General features: G+C 46.2%; 1 protein-coding gene and 2 pseudogenes across 1 annotated transcript; 1 reads left to right on the forward strand and 2 right to left on the reverse strand.

The window, feature by feature from the left end:
• Positions 1-2,402: 2,402 nt before the first annotated feature.
• LOC136501870 (uncharacterized) lies at positions 2,403-7,314 on the reverse strand. Its single transcript, XM_066497401.1, has 4 exons — positions 7,180-7,314; positions 7,008-7,100; positions 3,092-3,193; positions 2,403-3,006 (listed from the first exon to the last, which is right to left on the reverse strand). Exons 1-4 carry the CDS (start codon positions 7,312-7,314, stop codon positions 2,689-2,691), a joined length of 648 nt encoding a protein of 215 aa, XP_066353498.1. The 3' UTR covers positions 2,403-2,688.
• LOC136501865 (probable pectinesterase/pectinesterase inhibitor 21) lies at positions 5,005-6,784 on the forward strand (annotated as a pseudogene).
• Positions 7,315-17,736: 10,422 nt separating the features above from the next.
• On the reverse strand, positions 17,737-19,690 carry LOC136501878 (uncharacterized; annotated as a pseudogene).
• Between the last annotated feature and the right edge of the window lie 254 nt (positions 19,691-19,944).

The following is a 19,944-nucleotide window of genomic DNA, read 5'->3' on the forward strand; positions in this document are numbered from 1 at the left end:
AGGGTTTTGAGGCCGCCGCCATGCCATCGGAGCATCCCGATCGTGCAGCAACGTCGGCGTGGTCGAGAGAATCCATGTTTCTAGTGGATCGGGAGAGACGGCCGGTTCTCTCCTTCTCTTTGTACACGTGGGCATCTAATATAAACTAGTAAACTTGGGCGCGCCCAAGCGCGCGTAGGTTCAATGCGACTGTATTTGGTGTGGCCAAGGTACTTGTATCTAGGGCGGTTCGATACCGATGGCCCTGTTCGGGCTTATCCATATTCAGCTTATTTTTTCAGCCGAAACAGTATTTTTCTCTCACAACAATTCAGCCACAACAGTGTTTTCCAGCCAGTTTCAGCCAAGTTCCAGACCAGCGAACGGGGACCGATATCTTTATACGATAGCGATTCTCGGTGAGTCAGTATTCTATCATATTTCTTAATTTAACTATTCTTTGCCGACCATAATACGGTGCTGAAAGAAATTTTAAAATCAAAACTTTGTAAACGGCATTAGTTAAAAACGGTAATAAAACGATATCACTTTTACTAAAACGATTTCCGGTAAACGAGAATTTCCATTTCCGTTTTCATCCCTACTTGTATCATTTGGTGGTATGCAGTTGCTAAAATACTACAAGACGGATTATATACAGCACATGGATGTGCTATTAAATACGGAGCAGTCAAACGTTGAGTTAAAAGTCAATGGCGTCATACATTTAAATGCGGAGGGAGTATTATTATTTAAGCGACAGATAGTATATAGAAGTTGCAACTGCTGCTGTGTTGATTATATACTGCACATGGACGTGCTATCATGCATAGACAGGTCGCTATGTCTGACATATATATTACGGGAACCTGCTCCAATACTCTTTTTTTCTAAAAATTATACGTATCTTAAAGCAGTCCACCCAATTAATTAAATAAATATTTTCTAATTATTATCCATCTAGGTCCCATATGGACCCGGCCCTTCCAAGCCCAGACCGTACCTAGCGCATATCCAGTCCATTTGTTTTTGTCCTCGAGATTTCCTCGGTCTTCACGGTGGCGGACCTCCACGCACGGTCTCTCTAGCCCAGGTCGATCCGATCTCCATCTACCGTTTCGTGCGAGAAGATAGGTGTCTGCCGCTGTCTACTGCGGTACTGCCCGTGTGGAGAAGGTGCCCGTGTGGACACCACGATGGCTGCATAGTGGACGGCCGCGCCGCCGCCGAGGCAGCACCCTCTAAATCCATGGCCTCCGTCGCACCGCCTGGTGCTGGTAACGAGTTGGACCTAGTGGACTGCAACTTAATCAGAACGTAGCACGCCAGTGCGGCATGTGACTTATTTGGTTTAAGCTTAGTCGAGTCATGCATTAGTAACTCATAAAGGACACTGAGGGAGATGTAGATCAGATCAACTTGGGCTGGAGAGATTGTGCGTGGAGCTCTGCCGCCGTGGATACCTGGTCCACTCTAAGACGGATGCGCTAGGAAAGAACTCCGAACAAAGGGGATCCGGACTGGAGGACGAAAACAAATGGACAGGATTTGGGCTGGGCATGGTCTGGGCTTGGAAGGGATCCATGCGGGATACAGATAGATAATATAAAAGAAGATTATATTTAATTAATTTGATGGGATGCTTTGAGATTCGTGTGATTTTTAGAAAGAGGAGTATCGGAGCAGATAAGCGATTGGTAGCAGAACTTTGATGCTAACTTATATTATATGGGGCACTGGATGAGCAATGAAGTTTATCGACTGTCCGATAGGCCAAGATCTGATAAGCCGATGTCTTTATGTCCCTATTCGTTCTGGGCTTGTTTGGCTGATAAGCCATGGCTAAAAGTACTGTTGGCTGATTTGGTGTGAGAGAAAAATACTGTTCATTGGCTGAAAAAGTACAGCTTATAAGCCCAAGCCAAGCGAACAGGGCTGTTAGTTGTAGATGCACTTTTGCTTGATGGAATTGTTTTTGATGAATACAAGAGGGGTTGCCCCTAATGCCTTATAGTGGGCACAGTCCATTGTTGTGGCTAAATTTTAGTCCAGCCCATTTTATATTTTAAAGCTTTTTCTGGTCCATATTTGAATTTTATTGATTCTGGCCCAACCTAACCTGCTTAGACTGAGCCCGCATAAGGCCTTTTGGGCCAGCTCAGTATTGTTTGCTGCTATTTAGGGCCCATATGATTTTTTTTATCAGCCCATATTTTTTTCTATGCTGTTTAGGGCCTACCCAAAACTCATTTAGGGCCAACCCAAAAAGCACTTAATTGGGCCAACCAAACAACACAGTTTGCATAAAAAAAACATATTCATACATTCAATCCAACAGATATGACAATACACAGATCTTGCATTTCAAATACAGTCAATGCACAAATCTTGCATTTCAAATAACATCCATTCCACCAGCATTACATTAACTGTTGAGTCTCCAAAATCAGAACCTTCATTACAGGACCAACTGATAATGACCATAAGTTCTCACAGCCAGAATACACAAAAGGTTCACATGACCAGCCAAGTTCTGGGGTTACCACACTCCAAAATCACATACATGGCTATAGCTTCGGTCACAGGTAGGTCTCCATATCAAAATGACAGCCAAGACACTAATTTGAGAAAGTTTTGAAACTTACTGTGGTGCATTAGATGGTGCAGAGTTGCCAGCAAAGAAAGAACGAAAGAAACCATGCATCTCACTTATTTGGTTCTTCGCCTAGCAGTCTCTTCTTCCACCTTCTTTCTTGCATCCCTCTCCTCCTCTACTTGATTCTTTAGATCATCCATCTGAACTCGAACTTCTGCTGCTACATCCTTCTCAGTAACTAGTTCACTCTCAAGCTCTTGTACGCGCTTAGCAACTTCAGCGGCTTTAGCACTTCTTTTCATTGCTGCAGACTCAATGCCAATATTTTGAAGAAATTTTGAGGTTGGCAGAACTTGAGCTATAGCTTGGATTAGAGTCTTTGCAACTTGCCCTTCTTGTGGTGCTTGAGCAGTGATGGCCTCCATTTCAGCCTAGCATAGAAAAAAAGCAAGTTAGGTTCCTCACATTCCAATTTTTGTCCATCATAGTACAAAGAAGACAAGAAGATGTACTCACAATAGCTTTTTGTGCGTCCTCACTGTAACCTGTCTTGCTGCTGCAATGTGTGGCCTTGAAGTAGTCAATCGCAGTGGGTGGGTCATCCTTAAATTTAGACTTCTGAAACATGTAAACAACTGTTTAAACATTTGAAAAAGAAAGTTAACAGCACTTGAAACAATAATTTAACAGCAATGTGTGTCCTTGCTATCAATCAGTACTTCACTGCTGGTTAGCTAGTTAAGACACATTTATTTATTAGTTCTGCGAATAATTAGAAACCATGCAAGGAACTCCAGGGGCAGTAAGCAAGTGTAGAAGATTTTACAGAACATATGGCCGATTTTAATTGATACAACTCTGCAGATAATTCGCTGGTAACTTACATAGACAAAATGACACTTGCACATGGGCTGAACATGCAGAAAAGAAACAACCCAGATCTAACAGGTTATATGCATTTATTTAGTATTTACTAGTTCATAATCTCAACATGAAGAAAAGAAACCCAGATCTGTACAGGTTATATGAAACAAGCTGGGGCTGCTGCAGCCTACCCTCACTAGCTACTGTAATATAACTATCCAACTGTTAATCAATACTTTAGTATTGGTAGTGGTTAGCTAGTTGAGGCACAGTGCATTTATTATTTACTGGTTACTAGTTCATTATCGGAACATGCAGAAACAAAACGATAGCATTTGCTGGCCTACTTTAAATAAAGAGTAAAATACATCGGAGGTCCATTAATTTTCGGTGAAGTGTCATTTAGGTCCATCAACTTTGAAACTGCATTTTTTGTCCATTAACTTTCGTTTTGTGTCATTTAGGTCCATCAACTCTAAAACTGTATTTTTTGTCCATGAACTTTAAAATGATTCACCGCAGGTTCCACGCATGCATGCATACACGTCGGCTTCGGCTGCAGTACATGAGCGGCTGCAGTACAGTAGTATGCCCTATAGACGGGTCCTGTTGCGTACGTGTGCCTGCGTGTACCTGTATCCTCTGGCCGGTGTGTGATGGCATCAAGTCAGCGCTCGATGGCCGGTGTGATGGCATCAAGCAGGCGGGTGGCCACACACCGCCACACGCCGACGCCGCTCCCGTGCTTGTGACTTGCATTATATTGGCAGCCGTACGTGTGTATGTAGAAGGATCGGACGACACTCGCTAGCAGTACTACGTACGTACTAGCTCCTCTCGATCGTTCTTAATCATGGATGGCACGACCGCACGACGTGTCGACGAAGAGGATCGGACGGCCTATATACACTTATGCAGCCATGTATGTGAATGAATGTACGTACATTACATTTACATGCAGGCACACAATACGGCCGCCAACACGTACACACGACGTATATATATATATGTAGTACCACCCATATGGCCAGATATACACATACATACACGGTGGATGGCGATGGATCCTGTGTCCGTTCTCGGCTGCCCGGGCGCCCGGTACATCACATGGCAGGCAGGGGGCACGGCAGGGGCGTCTCATACGTGTAGCCGTGTCACTGTGCATATACACGTACACGTGCCCCGGCAACGCACGAGCGTATGTACGTGTACGTTTAGGGCGCGGGACGACGTACACTTCATGTTTATTAGCAGCTCCATTGCATGAATTGCGGCGCACCGGTACGGCACGTACAAACACCACGCACAACACACATCACACACGACAAGCAGCATGTGTGCAGGGGTAGTGTAAAATATACGACGCATGGCATGCCAGGCCGAGGAGAGACTGGCATGCAAACCAGTCGAAGCCAGTAGCCTAAAACAGTCGGAACCCCACACCAAAGCAGGGTGGTGCTTCAGCCAAGAACTGCTCGTGTCCACACGCTACGCCGGGGACGCCGCTCGGACCTCCGGGGACGGGCTTATAACCGCGACGCCTCATCCTCTCAGCTACCACCCACTCACTCCACCCCCCTCTTCCCGGTGACGTGATCGTCAGCCATGGCCAACAGAGTCGCCGTCGCCAGCGTCATCGCCGCGGTGGGCATCGTGGCCGTGATCGGCACCATCGCCGCGGTGACCAGCACCAACAAGGTGGACGACAACGACGCCGCCGGCATGTACTCCAGCGTGAAGCTTTCCACGGTGTGCGCGTCCACACTGTACCCGCAGAAGTGCGAGCAGAGCCTGAAGCCCGTCGTGAACAACACCTCCGACCCGGAGGACGTCCTCAAGGCCACGCTCAACGTGGCGCTGGACGAGGTCGCCTCCGCCTTCCAGCGGTCCGCGCACATCGGCAAGGGCGCCACGGACAACCTCACCAGGAATGCCATGGACGTGTGCAAGAAGCTCCTCGACGACTCCACCGAGGACCTCAGGGCCATGGCAAGGCTCAAGCCCGAGGACGTGGTGCGCCACGTCAAGGACCTCCGGGTCTGGGTCTCCGGCGTCATGACCTACGTCTACACCTGCGCCGCCGGAGGAAGCCAAAGCTCTGAACGCCACCCTAGCGGGTGCGGGGCACGGCCGCCGGCTTCTTGGCTGGCAGATGGGCGAGGCCGAGGAGGTGACCAGCGGCGGCCGCGGGCTTCTGTCCGTCGATGACAAGCTGGGCGAGATCGCGGACGTGGCCCACGGCGCAAACAGCCGGCGCCTGCTTAGCACCTTGTGGTCTCAGATAACCAGCGCCTAGGGAGAGGACGTCCTCGCCCTCTAGAAAAAGCTGGGCGTGTCGCCCGATGACGAGACCGATCACGCTGCCTGGCGCAACCTTCTGTCGACCGAGCTCGAGAGCATCGCCAGCACGTCCGCCGAGGCGAACCGCCAGCTTCTCGCGGCGGAGGAGCTCCCCGACGAGCTAGCCGGCAAGCGCGAGCTGCTGTCCCGGACGCTCATGGGGATCGACGAGGCGGCCACTGAGGCCAAGCGCCAGCTTGATGAGGCAACGATGGAGGACACCATGTCTGGCGGCCATCCTGAGCACAGGGTACTGACCACGGGCCTCATCGGCAGTGGCGGAGCCAGGATGAGCACCTCAGGGGGGCTAATCAATAGAGATTTAGAACAAATGTCGAAGATTAACGATAAAATCACGTTTTGTCTACAGTAATATCAAGGCAAAATCACTCTCACGCGGCGGGGGGGCCCTGGATCCGCCAATGCTCATCGGCACGTTCGACGAGATCCAAGACGGGCGCAGCCAGGTGCCGCCCGACGACTTCCCCAAGTGGATGCCGGCCACCCAGCGGAGGCTTCTGCAGCTGCCCAGCCTGCAGAAGCCCAACAAAGTGGTGGCCCCGGAAGGGAGCGGCGACTTCAATACCATCACCGAGGCCATTATTGCCGCCGTGCCCAAGACCTACGAGGGCCGCTTCGTCATCTACGTGAAGGCCGGCATGTACAAGGAGTACGTCACCGTGCCCAAGGATATGGCCACACAGCCTCGGCGACGGAGCACGGGAGCGGCGTCGGTGTGTGGCGGTGCGTGGGCACCCGCCTGCTTGATGCCATCCACACCGGCCATCGAGCGCTAACTTGATGCCATCACACACCGGCCAGAGGATACAGGTACACGCAGGCACACGTATGCAACAGGACCCGTCTATAGGGCATACTACGTACTGTACTGCAGCCAGCTCATGTACTGCAGCCGAAGCCGACGTGCATGCATGCATGCGTGGACCTGCAGTGAACCATTTTAAAAGTTCATGTACCAAAAATGCAGTTTCAAAGTTGATGGACCTAGATGACACAAAACGAAAGTTAATGGACCAAAAAATGCAGTTTCAAAGTTGATAAACCTAGATGACACTTCACCGAAAGTTAATGGACCCCCGGTGTATTTTACTCTTAAATAAATATTAATGACACTACTGGACTGCATTTGCAATTAGGTTCACTAAAATAGCAATTTGAGCAGCAGAAATTTACTTCATTGACACCAGAAAGTATAAAAGTAGCTTACCGTGACATAGCATTGAGCAATATAGGACCGAGATCCTATCTTCTGCTGGTATTTTACTAGCCCTCGGGTATCCTTAGCTTTCAAACATTTTTCCTATGGAAAGGCAAACATTAATGGGATAGGTGGTTCTTTTTTTAAGTCAATATTTGTGAGAGATATTTAGGAAGGATACCTTGTGCTTTGGGGTAGACCACATGTACACAAGTGCTCTCCACTGCTCATCCGTCATAGTGCCCAATGGTGAAGTGGTTCTCACTTGGTTAGCTGGGATGCCATTAAAGTATTTCTTCTTCAACAAGTATCTCATATTCCGCTGTCCTTTTTTGAGCAAATTAACGCATGCATATTCCACTGCTTTCTTATTGCTTGGGTCAATAGAGAAATGACTCTGGACAAGTGTTGGTGTTTTACCACCGACAACCCGCCACGGGAGTACCCGGGGCAGTGATTTGTTCGGAGGGGTATCGGCGTATGCGGAACTCGACGGTGAACGCAAGAGACAGTTGATTTATCCTGGTTCAGGCCCTCGTTCGTTGATCAAGTAATAGTCCTACGTCCAGTCGGCGTTAGCCTTGCGTTGGATTGATTGTGAGTCGTACAATTGTTGTGTTGTGTCCAAGTTGTCCTCTCTAGGATCCTGTCCTCCTTTATATAGTTAGAAGGTCAGAATCCTAGTCGGTTTATAATGAGAGTTCCTAGTAGGATTACAGAATAATACTACTACTAGGATTACATGAAAGGAAACCTAGTTAGACTAGATCTTCTCTCTTCCTTGCGGGGTATCCCATGGGTCCCGCATCGACAAGCCCCCGAGCACTTCATGGTTGAGCTCTGGAAGCCTCATCTTGTTCCTTCAGGTCTTGCCGAGTAGAAACAAGCGTTGTCCGAGTACTTTCTTGAGTGAAACCATGTACCGCTTTCTGGGATCTTCGAGCGTTGTGTGCCTTTTTGAAGAAAAAAGCGTATCCAGCTGGGTGTAGCCCCCGAGCCTCTTGCTATTTGGAACAAGTAGCTAGGAGGGTCATGTCCTAGAGTTGTTCTTTTCCTTCGCCGGAGAGTAGCCGAGTATACCCGGGTTCTTTTATAAAAAGAACTTAGATATATCGTGAGTTCTTGAAGTGGTGTGTCTTGAATAAGCCTTCTTGGTGACGTGCGCTTTTTGAAGAAAAAGTGCACTCACTGAGTGTAGCCCCCGAGCCTCTTGCTATTTGGAACAAGGAGCTGGAGGGTCTTGAATCTTATGTTGTTTGAAAATTGCAGTCTTGAGGAAGCCTTTCGAGTGATGTGCGCTTTTTTGAAGAAAAAGTGCACTCACTGAGTGTAGCCCCCGAGCCTCTTGCTGTTTGGAACAAAGAGTTGGAGGGTCTTGAGTCTGATTTGTTTGAGGGACTGAAGTCTTCCCCTATTGCAGTCTCTGAGCATTTATCCGGGTTCCTTGATTCAAAAAGAACTCGGATGCATTGTCTTGTCGTATTCTCTGGTAGTCTGCTATTAGTCAGACAGTTGGGTCTGCTGCTTCCAGATGTAGAGTCTGCTGCTTTCAGAGGTGGTTGTATGGTGGTTGTTGAGTAGTAAATGCCTTTTGTTCACGGGTTGTACAGTGTTGGTATATTCTCCCGTATATGCTTGTTGTCAAGTACTGTACCTTCAGGCCTGAGTTCTTTCTCATTGAATTCTGTCTTTTCACCGTGTCCTTTGCTAGTTCCGCTGGTGCTCTCGGTCTATGTGCACCGCTTCTTTGGTCTATAAATACCCTCCTTGTGTGCTTGTCTTGCTTCACCAAGTATTTTGTCGTGTGGTCTGAAATCTCTGTAGCCATGAATATGATGGTTTGTGAAGTAGAGCAGCCCCCGGGGGTTTTTTGTAGTTCTTGTACATGTTGTTGTAGCTGGAGGGAGTCTTGTGATAGGGATTAGAGGTAGACTAATCCCACGGTGGTACTACTCCGGGAAGTACATGACTGGTAGTTGGAGGAAGTCTTGTGATGTGGAATACGTTCCTTCATCCCGTAGTTCTGGGTTGATCTTTGCCGCCTGTCCTTAGACTGTCCGGTGTAGATCAACACCATATCCGGTATCACATCGGACTTGGGTAGATAGATGCCTGCAGGCTCCTCTTGTTCCACGTTGTCCCACTATGCCGCTGATTTCCGCCTTGGATGCACTGCGTCCGTCCTTTGAAGAAAACAGTGTAGCCGAGTGCGGTTTGTTCTACCGGGTAGCAATTTGGGACACGTAGTCATTCCAGAGCCTAGCTGTGTCCGGGTTCCTCTTTGCTACCTTGACTGTTGTAGTACCAAGTTCAGTTGGGTCTTGTAAGATGTGTAATCTTCTATTTTTTAAAGCCACTTGTAATGGAAAGAAATCTTATCTTCTGAGTTGTCATTCATTTTTCTGCTGTAATCCTGGTTGTTCATGAGATTCCCGAGTTCTTTCAATAAGAGCCGGGTTCTTTTGTTCCTTGTGAGGTGACCCTTCATTGCTTCATGGCTGGTGAGTTCTTTTTGTAGCAATATGATAACTCTAGTTGTTTTGTTGGATGGATAAGTCCGAAATCTGCCCGTTGAACTATACCGTTATGTGGATTTGTGCCTCCCGTCATTTCAGCTGTGTCAGTTATGGTGGGAGATGGACCAGTTGTATTCTCATGCGTTGTTTAAACGGGCCCTGTGGGCCGTGTTTTTACAGCTGTAAAATCTATTTAAAGGCCTTTCTCCTCTTTTTCTTTGGTACCTTGCCTTTGCCTTAAAAACCCTAGCCTTCAGAAATCCACCGCCGCCATTGTCGCCGTCACCTGAGCGCCGCCGTCGTAGCCTTGTCTTTCCCTAGAGCCTTCTTGCTTCCGCTAGTTCATGGGTAGGAAGAAGACTGCAAGCAAGTCCTAGGCTGCCTTCGTGGACGAGGAGTCATCACTTTCTCTGATTGAGAACCAAGAGTTCGTGGCCATGAGGGCTGCCCAGAAGGTTTGGTCGGCTCCAACCACAACCTGAAGACCAGCTTCGCTGAGCTTGTCAGTGACGGCTTGATTCAGAGCAAGGACATTACTGAATGGAGAGCTCTGGGCGAGCATCGGGTTCCTGCTCCGGGTCCTGGTGAGATCGTCCTTTTTGTCTCTTTCATGCGTGCTGGTCTTTACCTTCCTACTTCTGCCTTCCTTCATCGGTTTCTCAATTACTTTGGGGTTAGCTTGAACCATCTTGCTCCCAACGCCAGTCCTTCACCTTTCTGTCTTTGTTCATCTTTGTGAAACTTTCCTTGGAATTCTCCCCTTCTCTTTCCTCTCTTTCATTACTTCTTTCGCCTGAAACCTCAACCCCGCCGCGAAGACACTAGTGTTCTTGGTGGCTGCGGGATTCAATTTCGCTAGGGTCTTAAGAGTAAGTTCTTTGACTATGACCTGGTTGATTCTATAAGGGATTGGCGTGCTGACTGGTTTTATGCCTCCAATCTGATCCCTTCTCTTGCTGTCCACTTTGGACCTGGTCCCTTGGTTAATGACCGATGGGATAAGAACCCTATGACGACGGCTGAGGTTCAGGCAATCCAGCCTTTTCTTGATAGGATAAGCGTGTTGAAACAACAGGGCTTGACCGGCTTTGGTATTGTCTCGAGCTTTCTTCATCGTGCGTTCAGCCTCTGAAGGAGCGAGAGCACCTTGGCTTCGAGTACTCTGGGGTTGAAGATCCTTCGTGCATGGTCCCAGCCCTTGAGTTGACCAACGAGGAGGTACTCGAGCATTTCCAGAAGGTGTTGAAAGGAGCAAGCGTTGTCCCACTTACTGTCTCTGTGTTCTCTACCAGCAACCCGCCTCCAGCTGTAAGCCGCTTTCTCTTCGTGCGGGTACTTTCTGTATTTATTTTTGCTTAATTTTCCTTGTCTTGTTGTTTTATTCTTTTCGTAGGAATTGGGGCGCAACTTTGTTGACCCTATCCCTCTTGATGTCCTCCCTGCCGTGGTGAATACTGGGGAGAACCTTGCTGGGGCTTCTGTAACTAGTAAGCTCCCAATCACCACAGTATTTCCTAGAGTTTCTTCTGGACTTGTTGATGTATATGAAGAATATGTTCCTCGTCCAGTCCCTCGAGGTCCTCATAGCGTCTCGAAGAGGGGGCAAGCGGATGGTTCTTCATCTGGTTTACCTTCTTCCAAGAAGTCTCGCCAGCCAAGTACTCGTCCAGGTACTCTAGTTGTAGCTAGCATGCTCTTAGGTGAGCATATTAATACACTCTGTTCCTTTGTCTTCTTATTTTTGTCTTGAACCGAGTACTTTCGTTCCTTTTTCAGCTGGCACTTTGGTGACCTTGGTCGAGACTGAAGAAGAAGAGGACGATGATGTGCCCCTTATGCGGCGGTGAGTTGTTTTCTTATTTCCCTGCACTTGAAACCTTCTTTTTGTTTTGACTTTGGTCTTGATCTTGTAGTAAACGGTCGTTGGGTATGAGCTCTTCCGAGCCTCCTGCACCGGGTTCTTCTATAGCTCCGGTACCGAGTTCTTCCGAGGCTCTAGTACCGGCTATACCGCTCCTGCCGCCGAGTGGAGGGGACATTTTTGCTGCCGTGGTTCCTCCTGCGAGGTCTTCTTTTTGTTTTACGAAGAAGAAGATAGCTGGGTGAGTAATTCTAGTTTCGTCTCTTTGATTTTGTTCTGCTTTTTTCTCTTGTACTCATTGGCGAGTTTTCTTATCGACTTTTAGGCCTTCGTCCCCCTGTCGATTTCTTCTCATCCCTCTGTTGCGCCACCGAGTACTGAGTCTCAGCACTCGCAGTGCACTGTCATTGAAGTGGCTGTGGAGGCGATGAAGCTTTCTGGCGACGGTGCCGCTACTGACTTGGTTGCCCCGGAGGTGACCGTGGCCATTGCGGCAGGGTCCTTCTGAGGGATTGGCCTTGACCTCCCGAGAGATCACTCTGGTCGTGCCTTCTTCGCCTCAGCCGGCTTCTCCTTCTCTTTCTCTTACCTCCGGTGGTCCGTCCTTTGCTGATGACGTGGTGCAGCAGTTTGATGCCACTCATCGGCTATCGGAGTTAACTGCCGCCTAGGGAAGCTTATCGACCCTTGCGACTTCTTTTGGGGAGAAGCTCTAGGTAAGTTTTTCTACCGTTCCTTCTTTGGATGTTTGTTGTTCTTCTATCCTTATGTCTTGTTTTTCTTTCTCTTTTTGCTCAGTCCTTCTCTCATGATCATACCGGCTTCTTTTTCTCGTCTAAAAACGAGAAAAAGTTGTCTTCCAAAGTGAGCGCCCTAAAAGCTGATCTTGACCTCCTCTGGGCCGAGATGGAGGCTGAGCGTCAAACGCATCAGGAGGAGGAAAAATCTCTTCGTGCCCGGGTTGTTGAGACCGAGAAGCAGAGGGATGCTGCTTTCCAGGAGGACTCAAAAGAATTCGGAGGCCGTGAAGAACTTGGAGGCCGTGAAGGAGTGCAACGGTATCGCTGGTTCTTTTTGTTTCCTTCTGTATTCAAATTCTCCTTTCCGCTGACCTGTTGTTTGTTGTCTTGCCTAGCTCTCTGAGTTGAAAAGTAGAAGCTCTCGGAGGGCGTTGATGAAATGAAGACTCTTGTTCGTACAAGTCACAACAAGGCTGAGAAGGTAATTACTCGAGCTGAAGAAGAACTTGCGCTTGCTAAGTTGATTAGGCGTGGAGCTAACAGGGATCTTATGTAGGCTCAAAAGACTATTCAAGACTTGACCGGTAGGTTGGCAACGGCTACTGATAACCAGAACGCTCTGTGGAAGTCTTTTCGGTCAGTAGTCGACCTTCTCCGGACTCTAGCGGATGACGGTCAATCTTGGGCTCAATTTGTTCCCCAAGTGCCTGACTCATTTCCAAGAGTTCGTGAAGAGGTGTGCCCATCTATGTATCAGGAACGTCCTTGCTCAGGTCCGGGTTCTTTCTCCGGACTTCCCTTTGTCTAAGGTTGCTGATGAAGCTGAGAGCCAAGAGTACTTGGACACTATTGATAGGTTGGAGCCTGAGGTTGATGACTTAGCCAGGAGAATTGTAGAAAATCTTAATATTGATATCTCTTCTCCTGATGATGACGCTTGATGTAATTGACCTTTATGCTCCCGCCTTGTAATATGACATTATACTTCTTTTTGAATGAAGATTTTTTGTTGATGTCTTCTTTGCCTGGATGAGCCTTATTTATTCTTTGGATGAGTTGTCCAAGTTATCAGAGTTGTTTGACTTGCCGAGTGCTTGTCTTGCTTTCGTCTTTGCCATGTAAACAACTCGGCGTGTTATCTTGACAAACTTTCTTGATTTGTCGAGTACTTGTCTGGCCTTCGTCTACGCCGTGTAAACAACTTGGTATTTGTAGATCGTTGTCTTGACAAACTTTCTTGATTTGTCGAGTGCCGTGTAAACAACTCGGTATTTGTAGATCGTTGTCTTGACAAACTTTCTTGATTTCATCCGCGCCGTGTAAACAACTCAGTATTTGTAGATCGTTGTCTTGACAAATTTTCTTGATTTGTCGAGTGCTTGTCTGGCTTTTCGTCTATGCCATGTAAACAACTCGGTATTTGTAGATCGTTGTCTTGACAAACTTTCTTGATTTGCCGAGTGCTTGTCTGGCTTTCGTCTGCGCCGTGTAAATAACTCGGTATTTGTAGATCGTTGTCTTGACAAACTTTCTTGATTTGTCGAGTGCTTGTCTGGCTTTCGTCTACAACGTGTAAACAACTCGGTATTTGTAGATTGTTGTCTTGACAAACTTTCTTGATTTGCCGAGTGCTTGTCTGGCTTTCGTCTGCGCCGTGTAACAACTCGGTATTTGTAGTTCGTTGTCTTGACAAACTTTCTTGATTTGTCAGCCACCGCTACGACGTTGTCTGACCCGCGTTTCCTTTCCTGATGTCTGCTGTTTCGATGATTTTGTCTGTCCGGGTTGTCTCGGTTGTTTCTATCCGGGAACCTTTCTCGTGTCTTTTCTTCCGCGGTAATCATCTTTTCTACTGTTCGTCTGAATTCTTCATTGTTTCTCAGGATTTTCTTTGCAGAAGTCTTGAAATTGCCATCTAGCCATGATTCCATGAGAGAAAGCTTCAATTACTTCTCGCTCAGTGATGTCATGTACTTGATCTCAGTAGTTCACCGAATCGTTGATAGTAATCTCTGAGACTTTCACCTCCCTTCTGCTTGAGTCCTTTTAGTTCTGCGTGGGTGATTGGGTGTGTAATGATACCTACGAAATTTTCACAGAAAGCTCTTTGCAAGTTCTCCCAATTTCTGATTGATCCTGGATTCAATTTGTCGAACCACTGGAGAGGCATGGTTTCCAGGGCCATGGGAAAGAATAGGGTCTTGATATCGTCGTCTCCTCCGGCTAGTTCAATCGATTGCGAATATATCCTGAGCCACTGCCTTGGTTTAGTCTTGCCATCATATTTGGAGTGGTTGGATGGTTTGAACTTGTGAGGTAGTCGTATTGACACAAGTCTATTTGGAAAACAGGGAAATCTATCATGCGATCCGACTTCTTTGAATTCCGATTTGGCACCTCCCTCTGGCCAACTGTTTTTTGATGAGAGTAATCCTGCGAAGCTATCTAGGCAGGTGCCCTGCTTCTGGCCATTCTTGGTTGTTCAACTTAGTGGTTCTGACTATGGTCCCTTCTACTTTCTCTGTTATGACTTCCACTTGGTCCAAGTCTTTCGAAAGCAGACTTTCTTTGATTTTTCCCCTCTTGCCTATGGGTCGTTGACCTGGCGGGTAGTCGTGAGTGGGTCCTTTCTTCGTGCGTCCTTAGGGCTACTGTACGAAGAAAATCTCGGAGTTGTTCGTGTTTTTCACTGGGATATGAGGTCACTCTGAGTTCTTCTAATGCTTCTCGGATCTTATCGTAGGGTGTATTTGCCGTGCGTCTTTCTTCGACTTCTCGTTGTGATTTTCTTCTATCGTATTCTGCCAATTTTGACTCATATCTGTTCCAAGCTTCTTTGCGCTGCCTAGCACGGTGTTGGCGTCCTTGCTTCAACTTGTTCTTTCTTTCTCTAGCTTGTTTCTGATTTTCGGTTTCACCATCGTAGCCCTAGGCAAAGGGTGATATGTTGGATTCTGATTCGTCCGATGACCTAACATCGAGCGCTTCTAGGGTGACCAATGGTGACCGAGGACGGCGAACCATGAGTACTTCCTGTGCATGAACTGTTCTGGTATTGGCGTTAGTTTCCATACTATCGGAGTTGCTGATAACTTTGGTAGAGGCCTCGAGGTCGCAGATCGAGTCTCCTTCTTGATAGGGTAGAATTGTTGTTGTCATCGTGTCGATCAGTCGGGTACTGCTATCCTTAGGAACAGAGCCTGGCCAGTGGACGACACAGTCATGAGATGTTATAGTTAGCACGAGACCTTCCTGAGCTCCCTTCAGTGGCATTCTAAGCACCGGATCGAGGAATCCTTCAGACCGTGTCTGACAAGATGTTGCCATGTTGTGGAGTCCGAAAGGAAAAGGATCCGACTTCTTGAAAAGATTCTAAGCATTCTCCGAGTTGTATTCTTGATATGCCAAGGTCGCGTTCCGGAGCTCCGTCAGAAAAGAACTCGGTTTCCTGAAAGAACTTGGATAAGACTCTATCTCGGATGTGGAACCTGAGTTCGAGTCGGATTCGTAAAGCCACGAAACCTGAGTGGAATCGGACACCACGAGCTACGTAAATCTTCCGGCGATTTGATCTGTTGTAGTTGCCGAAATAGAATAGTCTTCATGGTGGTTTGAATCTTCGAGGAGATGGCCTTGGAGCTTGCCATTGTCGTCCGCCTCGCAGATCCATGAGCCAAAGATGAAAGTTGATCTCGTCGAGAAGATCATGCTGTCGAGGTCCATCGAGCTCTCGGATGCAAATCCACCGAGATCCCCTACCTGGCGCGCCAGCTGTCGGTGTTTTACCACCGACAATCTGTCACGGGAGTACCCGGGGCGGTGATTTGTTTGGAGGGGTATCGGCGTATGCGGAACTCGACGGTGAACGCAAGAGACAGTCGATTTATCCTGGTTTAGGCCCTCGATCGTTGATCGAGTAATAGCTCTACGTTCAGTCGGCGTTAGCCTTGTGTTGGATTGATTGTGAGTCGTACAATTGGTGTGTTGTGTCCAAGTTGTCCTCTCTAGAATTCTGCCCTCCTTTATATAGTCAGGAGGTCAGAATCCTAGTCGGTTTATAATGAGAGTTCCTAGTAGGATTATAGAATACTACTACTACTAGGATTACATAAAAGGAAACCTAGTTAGACTAGATCTTCTCTCTTCTTTGCGGGGTATCCCGTGGGTCCCGCATCAACAACAAGAGCATATGAATATATGGTTAAAAGGCGCACAAATCATATAATTGCGGTATGAGAACTAGCATAGCATGCATATTTGAGAACTAATTCCACTATGAGAACTAACATAACAGCTTGAGTAGTGCAGCCAAATGAACAAGCAGTTACTGGATAATCAGCCTTTTATATGATCTAGCAAGCTACAGAATAATTCTACTAGTGCTTATGATCTACACAAATAATTAAGCAGTTACTGAACATATAAGGCAGACTACATTTCCTTTACTTGAAGAACAGAAATACAACAGTTTTATAGTCCTAGCCAACAGTTAAGATGACCTAAGAGGCCAAAGAGAAATCTAGAACAGGCCTACCTTACTTAATGACACAGGTTTCCTCTGATGAAATTTTTCAATAGCATATAACAACACAGACTGGGTACTTACAGCAATTTTTCCCTTGTAGTCCTCAAGAAGATCATTATTATTCTCATCCTCATAATCTTTCCTAGCGGGGGAGTATTGGGATATGGTCCCGCAAAGCCAAACCAGCCTCTGATGCTAGTTTTGCAGCTTGCATAGGTGCCTCTGGCCGGTGGTTTCCATCAGCAACATGCACTGCGATCTTGGTGTTTAACCCTCTAGAGATTCTATCCAATTCTTTGCCTGCGCGGCACATTTTCATGTTTCGCTGACCTATCATGGCATTTCAGAATCAATTAGTGGAAATCATAGACCCATTAATATGCAAATATGTAAATCATTAATCATGGAAAGGAGCTACAATCACTTGCCTTGTACAGTCATGTTGTTGTGATTGTCAGATTGAGTATGAGCATCCAGAGCGATCAACCCATCTTCTGTGGGAGCATCTTGTGGGTCTGTTGTTGGAACAGGGCAAAATTCATCAGCTAATGATTTTTCCTTTGTCCTCTGCCTTGTCATTCTAGCTGGTTGGTCTTGCTCCTGAAGTGCCATCACTCGCTTTGAAGCTCTTGATCCTCCAGTACTTGGCAAACTCTTGCTAAGGTCAGGGCCCTGCATGATACAAGGAATTAAAACAGGAAAAATAGCTTGCATAGGGCCCACCGCTAGATCTACCCCTAGTTTAAATACTTAGGGTTTCCATGATTGGCCAGCAGACATCAGAGGAGGACTCTCTTTGATTGGTTTTGTTTCAATTTTTTCAGTTGTGGGATATCCTCTAGGTCACGTACGGCTTGGGAGTAGACATCATGTTAGGATATCATGTTAAGTAAGCACGATTGGCCGTTGATGTGTAATATTAGAAAATAGCATTCTTTTAATCGAAACTTGTCGATGCATGACTGCATAACTAAAGTGAAATATGTTTTCATGTAACTTTGCACTAAAGAGAGCATTGCACGATTGAAAAGGTAGCCTGCATAAATGCAATCGGTGGGTAAAATTGAATAGTGAAATAGTATAATATGTTCTTGGAGCAATCCATCCCATCGAGACAACAGGTTCATAAAAATCTCAGGTCCAAGACAACATTTACAACCGAAATATATATGGCCCAACATGCAGTTTTTAGACACACCAAATTAACACTATCAAGGCACCAAAACTGCCACCGGACATCTTGGTCCGACCTGCATATTCCTCGCTGCCCTCTTCATTAGATGCAGACAGCTAGTATTCCATGCATCTTGCAGCCAACTAGCAGCCATGGATCTAGAAAATTCTATAAACTATTCCAATGACAATTCAGATGGAAGGGAGCATGATGGAAAGAGAGGCCCCTATTACCTTGGATTTGCATTGGTTACTCGTAATCGCTATCATTGTCATCATCTTCGGGAGGGTTTGTTGGAAATTCATTTTCACTGACATATTGCCATCTAGTTTCATCGTCCTCGTCACTTGATTCATTTTGTTCAATTTCCTCTTCTCTTTGTCTACGGAGGTCATCAACTATGGTAGCATCAACAGTATGAAAATCTTCATTGACCGGCTGTTCATCATTTTCCATAGTTCCCTCATTAAGTGCCACCTGAACACCACCTTCACACCCCTCATCTTGGTAGGACAGTGCCACAACATTGGGTATATCATCTTTGCCATTTTCAGCCACATTCCACAAGTGTCTATGTGAAAACTTCTGAACAACTCGCCACTTTTCATGGTACTTGGTGTCTTCTAGGTAGAAAACCTTTTTTGCCATGGCTGCTAGAATGAAAGGATCATTTTTGTACCAGAAGCTGCCATGGTTTATGCTTCTAAAAACCCCATCATCCTTCAGTCTAAACTTCTTTCCATGAGTGTCAAACCAGTCACATCGAAATAGAACCACTAGTTTGGTCATCATTACAATCTGAGTTGTACCTTAGTTCAATTATTTCCTTCAAGCAACCATAAAAGTCAATATCCTCACCATCATGTGTACCCTCAGCCAAAATTCCGCTATTTTGTGTTCTTCTATTTTTCTCACGGTCCACAGTGTGGAATCGCATACCATTAACAAGACATGCTGAAAAAATTCGAACTCACTGATTTGGCTCACATGACAATGCAAATAACTCATCCTTTATGTTTTCTTTATCCACATAACGAAGTCTTGCAATCTGCCAAGAAAAAAATTAAACCAACTTGACTAAAACCAAAACAATTGATATACTAATCAAATAAATGGACAAAAAACCCACATGCTTCTTGAACCATGAAGAAAAATGCTTCTCAAGGGTTTTTTTAACATTAGGACATCCTTCGTTCTCCAGTTCTTTCTTGTATATCTTGTAAATGATAGTGACTTCAAACATTAGGTCCAACTAATAATCTAATTACATCAAACAACTAAAATTGTAGATGGGATGACATACTCAATATATGGCTCAACCTCCTCACAGTTGTTTAGCACAAACCAAACCATTTTTTCATAATCACGTTCAAGATATGTAATTGTTGGTGCTCCAAGAACCTCAACTCCATGCTTGAAAACAGAAATGTCACATTTTCTCATATCAATACGTTCTCTATTCCTGCCCTCCTGATTGTGTCGTGTCTCAACATCATCACCAAAGTACCTTGAGCAAATATTCAAGCACTCAGCAGCGACATATGCTTCTGCAATGGACCCTTCAGGCCTTGCCATGTTCCTCACAAACCGTTTCAATGTCAACAACCTTCTTTCAACTGGGTACATCCACCCATACTGCACTGGACCTCTAAGAATTGCCTCTTTAGGTAAATGAATTGCCAAATGCAACATCACGTCAAAGAAAGAAGGAGGAAATATTTTCTCAAGTTTGCACAGAATGACTGGGATGTCAACTTTCATTCTTTCCAACACATCTAACTTCAAAGTTTTTGCACAAAGTTGTTGAAAAAAGTTACCTAATTCAGCAAGTGCTTCATATATGTCCTTGTGCATGATTCCTCGGACAGCAACAGGTAAAATCCTTTGAAGAAGAATATGATAGTCATGTGTTTTCAGTCCTTGGAGGCTGGAGCCATTAGCAGTAACACATGTTGCTAAGTTAGAAGCGTATCCATCTGGAAATTTTACACTTCTCAAAAACTCACAAATGAATCTAAAGGGACTGAGCTTGAATCAATCGGTCCTCCCTGTTGGAGGGAGTGCATCCCCTTTTATAGATGAAGGGGATGGCTTTATAGGTGAGAGGGAGAGGGTACGGATGTTTTTAAG

The sequence above is a fragment of the Miscanthus floridulus genome, chromosome 13 (assembly GCF_019320115.1).
Source record: "Miscanthus floridulus cultivar M001 chromosome 13, ASM1932011v1, whole genome shotgun sequence".
NCBI classification, from domain to species: Eukaryota; Viridiplantae; Streptophyta; class Magnoliopsida; order Poales; family Poaceae; genus Miscanthus; species Miscanthus floridulus.

Coding starts and splice junctions, on each gene's coding strand:
- LOC136501870 (XM_066497401.1), bottom strand. CDS start 7,314: ATGAGATACTTGTTGAAGAAGAAATACTTTAATGGCATCCCAGCTAAC. Junction 7,101..7,179: donor GGTCTACCCCAAAGCACAAG/GTATCCTTCCTA, acceptor GCCTTTCCATAG/GAAAAATGTTTGAAAGCTAA. Junction 3,194..7,007: donor TTGCTCAATGCTATGTCACG/GTAAGCTACTTT, acceptor TACATGTTTCAG/AAGTCTAAATTTAAGGATGA.